We start from the raw sequence: 15,113 nt of genomic DNA, 5'->3' as shown, positions 1-15,113 counted from the left end.
TTGTAAGATCATTGTATCAAACTTAACCATTCGTAACAAATACTACTATACAGGATACTAATTATATAACAAGTTTTGAACTTTATATTAATTCTGAAAAATTATAAATAATACAAACGTCACCTACAGCTTCCAGGATTAAGTAGACTGCCATCACTACATCCAACAGTGTTGTTGAGGAGACGGCCACAACCCATGGCAGCAACATCAACCGATTGTCCTGTCTCAAAGAAAGAAGTAAATCACTAACATAAAAAAAACACACTGTTGTCTCATCTTAATTGCACTGTATAATTTAAAGCACGTTGCAGAATATCAGATTCGATTAATCTAACATTCGATTCACTGATACAAACAACGCATCAAATACCGAATCAGTACAGAAAAAAAAGAGCTTTCTTGGCGATAGTTCGGACATTTTAAGTATATACTGCAATTAGAACCTTCTTTCGTAAAGTGTGAATTCCATTTTATTGATAAAATGTTTCAGAAAAAATCTTTCCTTGTTAATTTTATGTTGATTTTATCAGTAATAATTTATGATCAAATTTCAGTATCGGCCTAAGTTGTTCCGTTGTTAATATTCAGTTGTTTTTTTTAAATCCTTTTGAAATCGAACTCCTCTAAAATATTGTTTGAATTATATCGATGAAGGAAGAGTATCCAATACACGCTGATCATCCAGTTAAATTACATTAATTTTGAATAATTGCAGTTTTAGTTTCATTAATTGTTATTAATTTTTTTAAAAAAAATAAATCCTTAACCTTCTCCGCCACATATATTAGGATACGAGAATCTTCACATTATGTGGTCTGGATTACAACTTGATGTTGCATTTGCACAGTGTGCTAATTGACTGTATCTTCTCGCCGATTTGCCTATTTTGCGTAGATTTTTATACTCTTACGTCATTTCTCTCAAAGTTGAAGTTTAAATTCTTTCTTTCTTTCTTTCGTGAAGGTGAGTAGAAATTAGAAAAGAAACGGAATGTTTAATACGATTTACTGAGAGCGGTAACTTGGAGTTTATAAAAGCAACTTTTACTCACAAGATGGGAGTTGAATGAAAAAGTATCATCCCAAAATGTTTCAGAATGCTCATTACAAAAGAGGATTTTCTTGTGTAATCTCTACGTTTTGTGTAGGTAACTGGGGAAATTCACAGAATAGGATCGTATCGCTTTAGCTTTCGACTGAGTAAACGAGATAACGAGATAAATGTTCCGTTATAAGACTAGGTAATATACACTGAAAGGATTATGTTTGCTTAGAGAATTTTAAAAGAATTGGAAAAGGGAAATTTTGAGATTAAGAAAGTTCACTTGTTATGCATGCATAACTCGACGGCAATTTCTTTCTACTTCTGTTTTTATTGAGTTAATTAACATACATCTTAAGTTTCTCCTTAAGTTTTCTTAAGTTCCTCTTTGCACTGTAATGTTTCAGAGCAGAAGAAATAAGAGAGCAAAGACCTGAAAGGCTACGAACAATTTACTGTGTAGCAACTTTATTGATCGGACACAACAAATGTTGTTCACCAGGGATTAGATGGCTGCTTTAACTTCCCCTGGCTACACCTCTTCGATGCTTTGGGGAATTACAACTTTTTTTTTTACTTCTTTCCTTCTTTCGTGAAGGTGAGTAGAAATGAGAGAAGAAACGGAATGTTTAATACGATTTACTAAGAGCGGAAACTTGGAGTTTACAAAGGCAATTTTTATTCACAAGATGGGAATTGTCTCAGAACGCTCATTACCAAAGAGTGGATTTTCTTCTATATCTCTGAGTTCAATGTAGATTAAGTGGGAAAAATATATTTATTTCAGCTTTATATGAAGTCGTCTATATTGCTTTGAAATTTAATTATATTAAACCGAATTATTCTGTAAAAGGTTATGTTTATGTGAATCTTACTCTCTGAACATTTCCTGGGCGGGATTCATATTGTTATATGAATAAAAATATAAAAATGTTATGGGAATGATTATTATCGACTGATGTTAAGGCTAATTTTAGATGCATCAACGAACTTTTTTTAATGTACTGTAATTTATTTAACTTATGTAACTTACGAGGGTGGTCTGAACAGTTCTCGGCCTAACAATGAATAAATGAATTTATAATTTCAAAATTATTTTTATTTTTCAACATAATCTCCCTTAAGACTAATACATTTATTCCATCGATGCTCCAGCGCACTATCCTGTCCCTGTAGTGGTTCTCAATAAGATCTTCAAAATATCCCTCTACAGCTGCAATCACCTCTTTATTCGAAGAAAAACGAGGAAGAGTTTTGGGAACAGATAGAAGTCGGAGCGAGCGAAATCTGAGGAATAGAGTGGATGTTCCAACAATTCATAGTGCAGATTCCTTAATTTTCCCATTGCCAAAACGTCTTTGTTGGCAGGTGCATTGTCCTGATGAAAGATTATTTTTTTCTTCTACAAACCGGGTCTTTTCTCACGAATTTTTTCTTCTAGTCTGGTTAAAAGATCGGAATACTATTCCTCGGTTATTGTTTTACCCTTTTCAATATAATTAATAAACAAAATGCTAAAGGCATTTTGTTTATTAATTATTATAAATGTTTTAAGTTAATTTAATTATTTTCCCAAAACACCGATGCCATGACCTTTCCTGCTGATGAAACAGACTTTGTCTTCTTTGGCGCTTAAACAACCGGCTTCTGTCCACTGTTTTGGCTGCTGTTTGGATTCTGGTGTGTAATGGTGAATCCAAGTCTCATCCATAGTAATAAATCGACGCACAAAATCAGTTTTATTATTGTTAAAACGCTCCAAACACTGTTCAGAGATTTTCATGCGAGTGCGTTTTTGATCTGCTGTGAGCAAGCGCGGCACCCATCTTGCGAAAGCTTTTTCATTTTCAATTTTTCATACAAAATATATCCTACACGTTCTTTTGAAATGCCTATAGTCTCAGCAATTTCACGCACTTTGACTCGCCGGTCATCCAATACCATATCGTGCACATGATCAATTATTTCTGGTGCAAAAGTGTTGTCTGTATTCCTTCAAATGGATAAAATTGAGTATCGTGCTGTTATGAAATTCTATTTAAAAAAGGTTTAACGTCAAAAGAAATTCATTCGAAGTTCATAAAAAGTTTATGGGCACTGTTCTCCTTCGTTACACTTTTTGGACGCCCTTCACGTGGATCATCTTCATGGCTGGTACGGCCACGTGTTAACTCGGCAGCCCATTTCTTAATTGTCGAAAACGAAGGAGGAGAAGGTGCGCATAAAATTTTATGAACTTCGAATGAATTTCTTTTGACGTTAAACCTTCTTTTACAAAGAATTTCATAACCGCACGATACTCAGTTTTATCCATTTGAAGGGATACGGGCAACACTTTTGCTTCAGACAACTGTATAAAACAAACTACTTGATAGAATGACTTGCAATTTCACATGGATGCGTATGACAGATGTACCAACTTAGGGGGAAAAAAAATCGTCCCGATAGACCATGGCGATATAAAAATCGCCATGGTCGAGGCCGAGGACTTTTCAGCCCATCCTCGTATTTCTGTAATTGTAAACCTTTTTGAGCTTTCAATAAACAATAAACTGATGTTTGCATGTAGGTTGAAAACTAAAAAAAAGGTTATAAACATATGTTTTATTTTTCTTTAACTTAGTGAGGTTTTCTATTGGAAAGCATGCAACTAATTGGAAGATTTATATTAGATCAATACATTTTAATTATTTTCCCATTGATTATTTGAAGAGTAGCCTACTTAATTAGCCTACTTTGAATATGTCTGTTTGAAAAATTAAGTTCTTACTGTAATTCTCATAAACACAATAAAACAGGATTACAAAAATGCAATCTCGCTTCCTTATATCAAAAATGTTACAGACAAGCTAGCCAAATTAATGAACAAACACAACATAGGAAGGAAGGAAGTAGCCTTCCTTCCTTCCTATGGAGAAAATCTCAAGATTCCTACATCCACCAAAACCACCTCATCATCCTCTTAAAAAAACCAGGAGTCTACAAAATCCATTGCTCTTGCGGGATTTGCTACGTAGGACAGACAGGAAGATCTGGAGAAATACGCATGGCTGAACACCAAAAAGACGTACAATACAAAAGAGAACAAAAAACGGGTCTTGCTTTCCATACCACTTCTACTGGACACGATGTACTCTGGCAAAAAACGACGATGTCATACATAGAAAACAACAGTTATATAAGAAAATTTAAAGAAGCTGCTAATATGCTAAAAAACCCAACCCAATGCAATAAAAATCAAGGTTTAATTCTCCATCAAGTGTGGTCAGCTCTAATAAAAAATCTACCTTAATCTGAGCTCGGACTGTATGAACGAGAACAAGCACACGTGACATCATCCAGTATTGTTCACCGTGAATAACGTTATATATCTGCATTCTGTTATTTGAGTTTTATGAATAGCCAGACGGTTATGATTTGTATTTATTAATTCTCTTGTTTAAACTTTAAGTTATACTATTTACCCCCTGAAGATGTAAATCCTACGATTTAGGAAACTTGTCGGGAACTATTATTTTAGTGTTTTATAGAACTGAATAATAAAAAAAATTGGGAAGGTTTTTTAGAAGTGTTTACCCAAGTAACTATAAAATTCATCTTCTCACTAAACATAGTTCTGTACTAGAAATTTCTAATTTCGATACATTCTTGCTCAAACGTTATATTTTACCTGCTGCATGACGGAACGCGAAAGTTTAGAACGTGTTAGCAAAGTAAACTTATATTGGTAAATTTAACTGCGAAAATATTTTATTCAAATTCCAAGAATGAACGAAGTATATTAATATATACGGGGTTAAAATGCTAAAATTATCCATTAACACTAATAGGGTACAAAAAAGAAGAAAATAGTCGGTACTTACCACACAGAGTCCTACTAGCAGCAGCACTGATGTGATGACGCACAGAATAGAAAATATAAGCATCACAATGGTGAAAGCTAGGAGACCTGTAGAGAAACCGCATATGCAATTATTCAAATATTTAAAGAAACATATTTTATAAAAATGTTAAACATGTATATAAGTTGTTTTGTCTTTATACGATTTAATATTTTATAATGCTAATTTAAAATTTTCTTTAACATTTCATGACACCTTTAAACTCACTTGTTTCTTTCCTTATTAGTATGAAATGTTTAATTGAAAACAATGCTGAAAATAGAATTCATTACGATGCCGACATTTTGGATTAATGTAGTGGGAAATATCTCAGCGAAACCTTTGCTTCGATTGGTATTCTGCTGATTAACCTCTTGCCTTTACTGTATCCTTGCGATTTCTTTGACTGTCGAATTTGCCATTAATTTCTGCTGTACTTTCGCATTCTAAAAGGAATACATCATTATACTCGAAAAGAAGTACATTAACGTTCCACTTCAATGTGGAACTACAGCTTGATTCAGTTTTTCTTAGTCGAAGACGCCTACGAAAGGCATATCGAACAAAGACCATTGAAATGTATCGGTCTTTATGCCATTTGTAGAAAGCACGATGATAAATGGAGTACTGAAATAATCATTATACAGTTGATGTCCGCTGGACAAATGATCTACAACATGGCAGCATGCGAATTCATTCTCAAAAGCCGTACACGTTTATTTGGCAAAACCTCTATTGTTAAGTTCTTAGCGAATTCTTTCGAAATTTTATCAGAATTTAGATACAAAATATAGAAATTGTTCATTTCTTGAATGTAGTTAGTATTTTCATCGGATTTATTGATTTGCTGCATTTCTCTAGCAAGTAAACCATTTTTATTCAGTAGTGTGAATATGCAGTCCAACCCAGCAATAATCATTCGCTGAGTTGGACTGCTGATTATCACACAAGTCCAGGAAAAATAAATAAATAAAACCGCGAGGAAAATTATTTCAGCTTGAAGTTCAAAAAATATCAAAAAATATATAATTTTGGAATCTCAAAATGAAATTAAGTTTTATATATATATATATATCATTTTATTTACTTTTTGAGTCTCGGAAACAATAATCCGTAATCGTATAACAATGAAATGCTGCTTCAGTTCATTAACAATGTTATTCACAACAGCAAAACATTTTTGGCATTTTTTCGAAATTAGATATTATGAACTGAAGCAGCATTTTTTATTACAATATACTACCTGCATTGCGAGGAAAGGCGAGTAAGAGGGAGTAAGCGGAAACATGTTGTTTAGAATCATGTTTCTGCTTACTCCTCCAGTTTTGCAAGAGAAAAATCCTAGTTCTTGTTGAAACTTAATTGTCTCCATGGTTATTTGATAAATTATTTCTGAGCTGATTAAACGATTCAGTAGATCTCTCTCTCTCTCTCTCTCTCTCTCTCTTAGAGCCTTCGTAATGCAGTGGAGAGGATGCTGAAATTTATCCTTCAGCTAGAAAGACCTGAATTCGAATCCCATCTAGTATGCAAAGGACAATTATAAGAGCTTTCAGTGAAGATGAGTTAGATTCTACCAATCCGATTTCAGACGAATATGGTAGGATTTTCTGCTTCTTGGAAAACTTTGGTTTTTTCATACCGCGGAACAAGTAAACCGACCAAAGAATTACCGCAATTATCAGATAGTATACTGGTCTAATAGGCTAACTTGACTGTAATTCTAATAAAAAAAGCCCGATTTCTCTCTCTTATAAATGCAAGTTGCATATAATAAATTAGTACAATAATACTTACCAGTAGTGGAAATCGCATCATGCACGTGGAAGACACAAGCTGTTAAGACGATCATATAAAGAGTCTGAAATAAAATAAAAATAATAATAAATATATATATATATATATATTAGTTTGGTAAACAGAAGAAGAAAGATTAATATTAAAACAATAAAATAATTATAAAAATAATTAAAATGTATTCATTTTAATGGATAAATAAATTTTTAAGCGATAGGCGAATTTTATCACTCGATGAGACCACGCAGGCTTGAAAAAAAGTTCCAGGTTTGGTCTCTGGAGCACAGTTTGCTGCCGTTTTTGTTTACCTAGTGGAACTCGCATAAACATAATTACTGATGCTGATTAATGTTGCTATAAGTAAAAATGCATTATGACATTAATTCAGAAGATTTTATTTGTTCTACTTTGTCTACCATTGTCGACTTTTATCGTTTTATGACAATTCCAAACAGGATAGGTTTTTTATAGTAATAGTAAGGATAATACTTTGAAGATGGACGGTTGATAAGAAAGAAGACACTTATTAATATTTGATTTTATTAGCCATACATTGTACTTGTTAGGACATATTGGACGTATGGCAGACTCCTGCAAAGAATAGCAATAGAGAGATTGGATACAGAAAACTTTTTATTGTGTTTATTATGGAAGTCAAAAAATGAACTGTGTAGATGGCAGTTAAGTGCTGTAATTGTTCTTTTCATTTTCCTCACTTTAGAGGAAAGTGAGGAAATGATTAATGCTAATTCTAACGAACAATGGCTATGGAAATAAAGCATCCCTTCCGATTATCCCGTCTTTGAGTAACCGATCTGACCATCTGATTCCTATGAAACTTGTTTAGCTCCACAAAACCATAGAAAAGAAGCATAGTCTATTTTATGTAGACAGACAGCTGTCTTTGTTCACTGTTTTTTTTTTCTTTTTTAACTTAAACATTTTAATGAAGAAGGATATAAACTTCATCTTTCTTAACTCATCGAAGGCAGTCTTTTTTAAACCGAAAAAAATTATCCAGTAATTTGAGCACTTGTTGAATCTTTGCCACAAGATGCATCAGTATTGCATTACTTGAAGGATATGATTCCATTGGCATTCGTGTTTGGTTTTGTCTTTTTGCTTTGTTTGATGTGGAAATACTCTACTTTGGATGCAGTGGATTCTCTTAAAAAAAAAAAAAGGTTACAAATGAATATAGAAAGTCGAAATATATCATTTGCGATAGTATCTTTCAGCTAGTGAAGTGTCGGAAAAACTCGTGGCAAAGATGGCGTTATATTGGTATAATATATCCTAACTGGTAATAATATAATATAATATATCCTAACTGGTAACTTCATTATTTACCTCGAACGATATATGATAATTACAACAGATAATTACAAGTTAACACTTTCTGACTTGAATTATTTTTTCCAAGCGAAAAAAAAATTTCTTTCTATTTATTTTGTCTTTATGTCTAAAAAAGCAAGAGTATCAAGTAGTTTGATGAAAAATACATTTCAGGAATTCTGACCGACTGATTCCATATGGAATCATTATATTCTGGTAGCAAATATTCAACTTCTGAGCTTATACTCTATAATTCAATATATGCATATTATTCTACCAAGTCATAAAAACCGATATTGGTAAGATTTATACATATAATACATACCTGTTATTATATTAAAGAAATGGAACTACGACGTACGATACCAATTGGAATCATTCACCACGTAATATGGGCTACGAAAGCCAAGACGGTTAGTGATTCCAATTGGAATCACTAGGGCAGAAAGGGTTAACGATGACAATAACTGTTAAGGTAAATTATATGCAGATATATATCTTTCTACTTCAATTTAGAATCTCTAGAATTATTTTTTATACAGTATATTGATGTACTCATCAGTTTATCTTTCCCTGTAAATTCCTTTTACATTTCATATAATTTCAGTTAGCGATGGCATATCTCGTGAGCTGTATCTCTTGAACGTTTTTTGGGAAAACGCTTTTAGAAATCGATATTTCTAAACGCTGCTTAAGAATGATTTCGAAACAGCTCGCGTGAAAGAACATCAGAGTGAAGACCTAAATGTTTGTTGTGGTTCGATCCTTGGTTCAGCCAATTGGCTGTATGTTTTACAGAAGGTTATTTTTCACACACCTCTTTGATTTCAAAAGAGTTTTCATAAAATGGATCGCACAATCAGTTATCTGGGCGACAGATAACTTATAGTTTCTGTCAGCTATCGAATAACGTAGAGCATTGTAAGTTATTCATATATATGGTATTTCTGGCAGTTGAGATCAACAGACAGAAATAAATTATTGCTACCCTTTTATTTTTAACAAGATTTCTGAATTTCTGGTTGTCTGTTTATTTTACATATCCCTAGCTTCATTAAACTTTTCAAATCATCAACTTCATTGATTCAAGATGTTCGTTTATTGAAAGGTAGGTAATTATAGAGTTATGATTGTTTTGAATTACGGATGTCTGTAAATTGAGTGCGTTCTTCTGGCCGCTATGAAAAATCCGTCTGCGTATGACACCTGCTAACTCATTGTCAGTTAAAAAATTCTTAAGGTTCTTCGCTTCCTAGAAAAGATTCAAACTCAGGTCTTTCCAACCAAAACGCATCGGGTAATTATAAGGAAAAAAACTCGAACTAATATCAGGTGTCTACAAGAGTAGCAAATAGCAGAGCATGCTCATTTAAGCATTCATAAAGTACCCTGCTAATAGTTATTTGCGTACTGCAGTATTATGGTGCAGTATAATGTATAATCATACGACGTTTCTGGTAAACTACCAATTGTCAGACATACGAAACTAAAAAGTAAAAAATGAAAAGACAGTGGTGTGTGTGTGTGTGTGTGTGGAGAGAGAGAGAGCACATTCAGGAAACTGTCAAAAGATAAGTGACATGTCAGAAATTATTATGTTCAGCTATCTGGGCAACAAGAATGCAGCCTGTGGATAAGCTCAGATTATTTGCGAACATAATATGCTGAATCAACACCATGTCTTCTATTTGATCAGCCAACAGGAAACGAGGAAGTTCTGTGCTAATTCATGTGCATTTTCCGCGCAGAAGCCGATATGAAATGTACCACGCAGTTGATATTAAACGACGTCATCTTAGTGTATATGAAATTAGCATCACATACTCAGGTTTTTACTTGTAGAATTAACGCTTCACAGATGGAACGTCAAACGTAATGGGGGGGGGGGGTCGCTTAATAAACTACAAAGGCAACCTACAGAAAATAGACGTTGGTAGCAACGATTATCCATTTCATTTTCGTGATCTGCAATTTTTAGTCGGCTAAATGATTTATTTCTTTATTATAATACTTTGTATTCTCCCCCCTTTCTCTCATTTGTTCTTTCAGAACATTATTTTGGTATATTTTCTCCCTTTACACCTTCTATTATGGATATTTAGCTTTAAAAATCCTTTAGTCTTCCCGCTGTATCTAAATCTTTCTAAAAGTCCTGTTTAAATCGGTAAAAAAAAAAGCTCGGAACATGAAGCTGCCTGTGTGTGTGTGTGTTTTATTTATATAATGCATTCGTTTTGATGTTGAATTTGTCTGTTTTGCTAGATTAAAAACTAGGATCCCTGCAACGCCAACACTTGTCTAAATCATAGAAAGAATCCCGATTCTAAATAAAGCATGAGAAAATTATCATCAAGTCCAGTGTTAGGCCTAGTGGCCTGTTACAGTCTCAGGCAATTTCTTGGCTGAACTTCCTGACAGTTTTCTTATTGTGTTATAGGTATCACTTTTAGTTTATTCATCACATCTTTTGTTTTTCATCCGGTCCAGTAGCGTATATCCTGCAGTTCATTTCTTAAATTTCATTTCTACCAATGTAAGACATTATTCATCTTATTTTTTAATGGTCCCAGGCTTCACTCCCATAGGTAAGCATTGGTCTTGCTAATGTCTTGTATGCTTTTAACTCTGACAGGCGTCTGTATACTTTTCTTTGGATTAAAAGCTTGATAAAAAAAACTATTCTAAATACGCTGCTGTACTTTTGAATTTTATTATGAATGTCATATTCTACTTTGTAAATCAAGACAGTTAAAACAGAATTGCTCAATAATTGTATTTTCGATACATATTTTACTTCGATATATTTTGGATTTTACAGTTCATATTGCTATATTACGTTTTTAGCAATGAAGTTTAAATGGCATACAGAATATATGGAATTCAAAGCATAGCTTTTAATTCCGCACTTTCAGCTATGAATTGAAACTGAGATGCAGAATTCGTATAAATGAAAATGCAGCAGATTTCTTGTTTGAACCAACTGTGAGAAGAAAAAAATGTTAACCAACAAAGATTGTGTAAATGTTTTCAAATAAAATGTAAAACGAATTCATTTATTATTAACTTTGCTAGGGAAAGACGAAAGAGTTTCTGAAGGGACTTAGAAAGAAAGAAAGAAGGAAAAATATCTGTATGTTGAAATTTCATGCTTACGTTGATACCTGAATAGAGTGGATTGATTTACGCTTCGGAGAGATGTTCCTTTCGTGGATGGTGGCGACTCGTCGTTGATCGCCCTACTGGATAGGTTGTTCTTAGATCGCACGCAACACAAAAACTGTACCACGGATATGTCAGAATAAATCCACAGCCGATGTCTGATAACAAATTGGCCCAAGACTTTTTTCCTCCCTTCAGACGTAAAGTGAAAGGCTCCACGAAAAACTCGATTTTCTCTATCTAGCAGTTCTGTTTATAACACGAACTTTGTCTTCAAATAACCTCTTCTCTGTTTCAGATGTTATACAGACGTCGGATTGGTTAGAATTACTGCCAAAACAACTAAGGCTATGAGAACATAACGGTGGCCTCATAGCCAGTGTTATGAACATGCGCAATTAATTGCGTACGTTCGTCTGGTATGGGGGGGGGGTTGTGGGATGAAATACCCTTTCACATCTGTATGATAATGGATGACTACTTGGCTTAAACTGAAAAATCTTTAAGAAAGTTCTTTGCGTCCTAGATGAACTCGAAGAAAGAAATTACTATAATCAACACCTTTGATTCCCTCTCCTGCCACACACAAAATACAATGTGTATGCTCTTTCTTTACGACCGTCTCTTGAGAATTTATTTATTCTTCCCATTAATATATGAACTATCCATTAACTCTGTTTATCAGTACGTGTGTTCTGTCGATTTGTCTTTTTCACCGAACAAAACTTCTATCACATTCATATGAGGCTGGCCAACTCAACTTGAGTTGCACAACCTTTATAAATGTTTCTTGCAACTTAGATGACATACTAACCCGTCTTTCTAGACAAAGGGCACTTGTTGTTTTTTCACTCCACTACAAAGCTGCTTTGCTTAAATATGTATAGTGCATTTTTTATTAATTCATTTTCGGTGCTCTTTCGTGTTATCATCGAATTTTCTCTGTATGAAATTCCCAAAAGAACTTCTTTGCAGCGTGTAAATGTTTATCTTCATAAAAAAAAATGAGGATGCACTTCATAAAAACAACACCTTTTGACAGTGGTTTTTATGAATCACTAGGAGTCTGTTCTAAAATGTATTTGCACCCTAGTGCACCCAATTTCATCCTTGCAACATCTCGATAACAGATTATCTCTGCTACAATCATAATGACAATGGAATGTATAGGTGATACATGATTTAATCGAAACGGCTGATCGCCCTACTGGATAGGTTAGATATATCCAGTAGGGCGGATATATCTATTAATATTTTTGAGATATGTTATTTCTTTTAGAGAAAGCAGTATACTGATTAGGAAAAATCATAACGTTTCTGACTCTTTATTTTGCTGGCAACATCCGCCTCGAAGCATCCTCAATTACTACCTGAATTACTATCTTTTTTTTATGACACCTAGTGATATATCAAAGCCATCAGCATTACCTGTAGAGAAAAATACTGTACATGTATATATATGTATATATATGTATATATAATATATATATATAATATATAATATATATAAAAAAAATCAGCTAACGCCTTTTTATTCCCGTATACGGGAGTAGGCGAGGCCATTTAGCCCTATCTAACTTTTGGAGACTGAGTGGGCAGTTCAATCTCCACTGGTACCCAATCAGAGACAGATGGCCCAAAGCTATCACTAATTAAGCGGTACGCAGTGAAGAGAGACGGCTCAAATGTGCCGCCATCTCGTGGTCCCTAACCCTAACACAATATATTTAATGTCTGAAATAATGTGGGTTCTACGGTCGATTTTCTTGAGTTTACAGGACGAAAAACCCGAGTTTCCGGGAGGAAAAACCTGCTTGCCCGTGCCAGAGATCGACTAACTCGGAAACCGGTCGAAAAAAGGCTTAGAAAAATTTCCTCTAGTCGCCGACTAGACTCGAAATGAAGTCTTCCTTCGTGCGGCCAAACACGGTGGTGTGCAAACGCCACATCCACTGAGCTACACAGGCTTTTATATATATTACAATATATATATATATTACACCTTAAAATAAACGCCATATATATATATATATATATATATATATATATGGCGTTTATTTTAAGGTGTAGTTGATAAAACTCGGCATATCACCTTAGCATTGGATATAATTGTTTTGCTGCCAATATGCGTCGTATAACAGGAACCGTGATCCGTCGGGCTAGCACACCTTTCTGTAGCGGCGTTTTGTGTTCTGCTGTCGCAAAAGTAGCTGCTTTCAAAGATGATGCTTGGTGACACGAGGATGTAAATTACACAGCATAATATTTAATTATCATAATCTAAATTATTAGGTTGATGGTTGATCATGTTGGTTTGCCATTATGGGCCTTCTAACATAAAATCCCATACTTTTGAGAGTGCCGGGCATTGTCACTTGAGATATCCTTTCCTGTTGTATTGTGACGTCGACTGTAGTATCCTCACCTTTTGATTAGTCGTAAGAAGTGTTACACACAACCATCCGTTTTTCCATGCTTTTCCGCCACATCCGAATTTCATAGTTGGGATTACGCACTCTTGTAAGAGACGTTCACTAGATCGTCTTTCATTGACATTAGGTGGTTTTGCCCGTTTAGTGCTCTTTAATATACATCTAAAACTACTGTGGGCAGTAAGCAACCAACAGAGAGAGAATACGAGATGCACGCATCCTATGATGATGATGCCATTTTGATTATGGTGATGCAACTATACATACCAGCCATTGAATTAGAAACCTTTATGCAGATATATGTAAACGTCACTTACGCATCGTATATGCATAGTATTTGGTTAGTTATGTCACCACGTGTTCTAGGCAAGAATTCTGCTAATCAGTAATCGTCAATAGTGTCAATTACAACGGGAAAAACAAAGGATCTTTCGGAGTTCGATATTGTGGGTTCCCATCTGGCTGGAGCCACCATTTTGAAAACAGTACAAATGACTGATTTCTCGAAAGGTGAGATATCCCGGTTGTTTAATCAGTGGAAAAATAACCCACATTGTTTCTCTCAGGGGCGTAATTATGGTGCTAAGACAACCTGTCAAGAAGGAGATCGTCGTCATCTGAGTAGGCTTGTATTTATAAACAGAACTTCCTAGAAAATTGACCTAAGCATTTAATAAAGGCTGTTCCTGACCAATACTCACATAACTATGCGCAGGGAATTGAAGAGGATAGGTATTGACGGTCGCATACCTATACGGAAACCACTGCAAAGGATAGTTCGTCTACAGTGGTGTCAGGAACACCGTGGTGGACACTAGAAGACTGAAAAAAAAAGTCATTGTGTCCGACGAGTCAAGCTAAGCCTTGTTCTGTACCGACAGTAGGCAGAGAGTTTGGAGGGAACCCCATGAAGCAGTGAATCCAGCTTTGCTTTGTAAGCACTACTCAAGATTCTGGAGGTAGTGTCATGGTGTGGGACATGTTCTATTGCTACGGAACGGGTCCTCAGATATTGATGGGGTCGGTTATCCTCCAAGGAATATCTGAACATTATTGCTGAGCAAGTCCATCCTGCAATGTTGACTTTTTATCAGGCAGGTGATGGTTGTTTCATGAGTAGCATTGTCGTCCATGAAACAACCGTGATGCTCACGAGTATGACATCGACTTCCACCATCTTCCCTGACCACCACAAGCCTGGATCTGAATCCTATTGAGAATGTATAGGACATGTTAGAAAATCAGATCCGGGAGCAAAGTCCGTCAAATCTCAGCCATTAAAGGACGGTCAGGTGAACGCCTGATTCGTTTTGGCATAGATTCTACAATCCAACACCTTGTAGAATCTATGACAAACCGCACATGTGCTGTAACTCAGTCTGAAATAGGTCCAACACGTTATTAAATAAAAGTTTATAATTCAGTGGCCGGTATGTGCACATTATGTAGTGTCAGGTGCTACACTTAC

At 34.8% G+C, this 15,113-nt stretch overlaps 1 protein-coding gene across 1 annotated transcript in view; it reads right to left on the bottom strand.

The window, feature by feature from the left end:
- The window catches only part of LOC150104781 (uncharacterized), a 124,180-nt gene that overhangs the window by 56,043 nt on the left and 53,024 nt on the right, over positions 1 to 15,113 (bottom strand). Inside the window, exons 2-4 of the mRNA XM_090395629.1 lie at positions 6,720 to 6,783; positions 4,905 to 4,990; positions 128 to 220 (exon numbers count right to left, since the gene is read on the bottom strand). Coding sequence (XP_090251755.1) covers positions 128 to 220; positions 4,905 to 4,990; positions 6,720 to 6,783 — 243 coding nt within the window. The remainder of the gene's footprint in view (positions 1 to 127; positions 221 to 4,904; positions 4,991 to 6,719; positions 6,784 to 15,113) is intronic.

The sequence above is a fragment of the Typopeltis vanoorti genome, chromosome 7 (assembly GCF_054136105.1).
Source record: "Typopeltis vanoorti isolate ZY-2024b chromosome 7, IOZ_Tvanoo_1.0, whole genome shotgun sequence".
Taxonomy (NCBI): Eukaryota; Metazoa; Arthropoda; class Arachnida; order Uropygi; family Thelyphonidae; genus Typopeltis; species Typopeltis vanoorti.
This window is presented reverse-complemented; position numbering and strand designations above follow the sequence as displayed.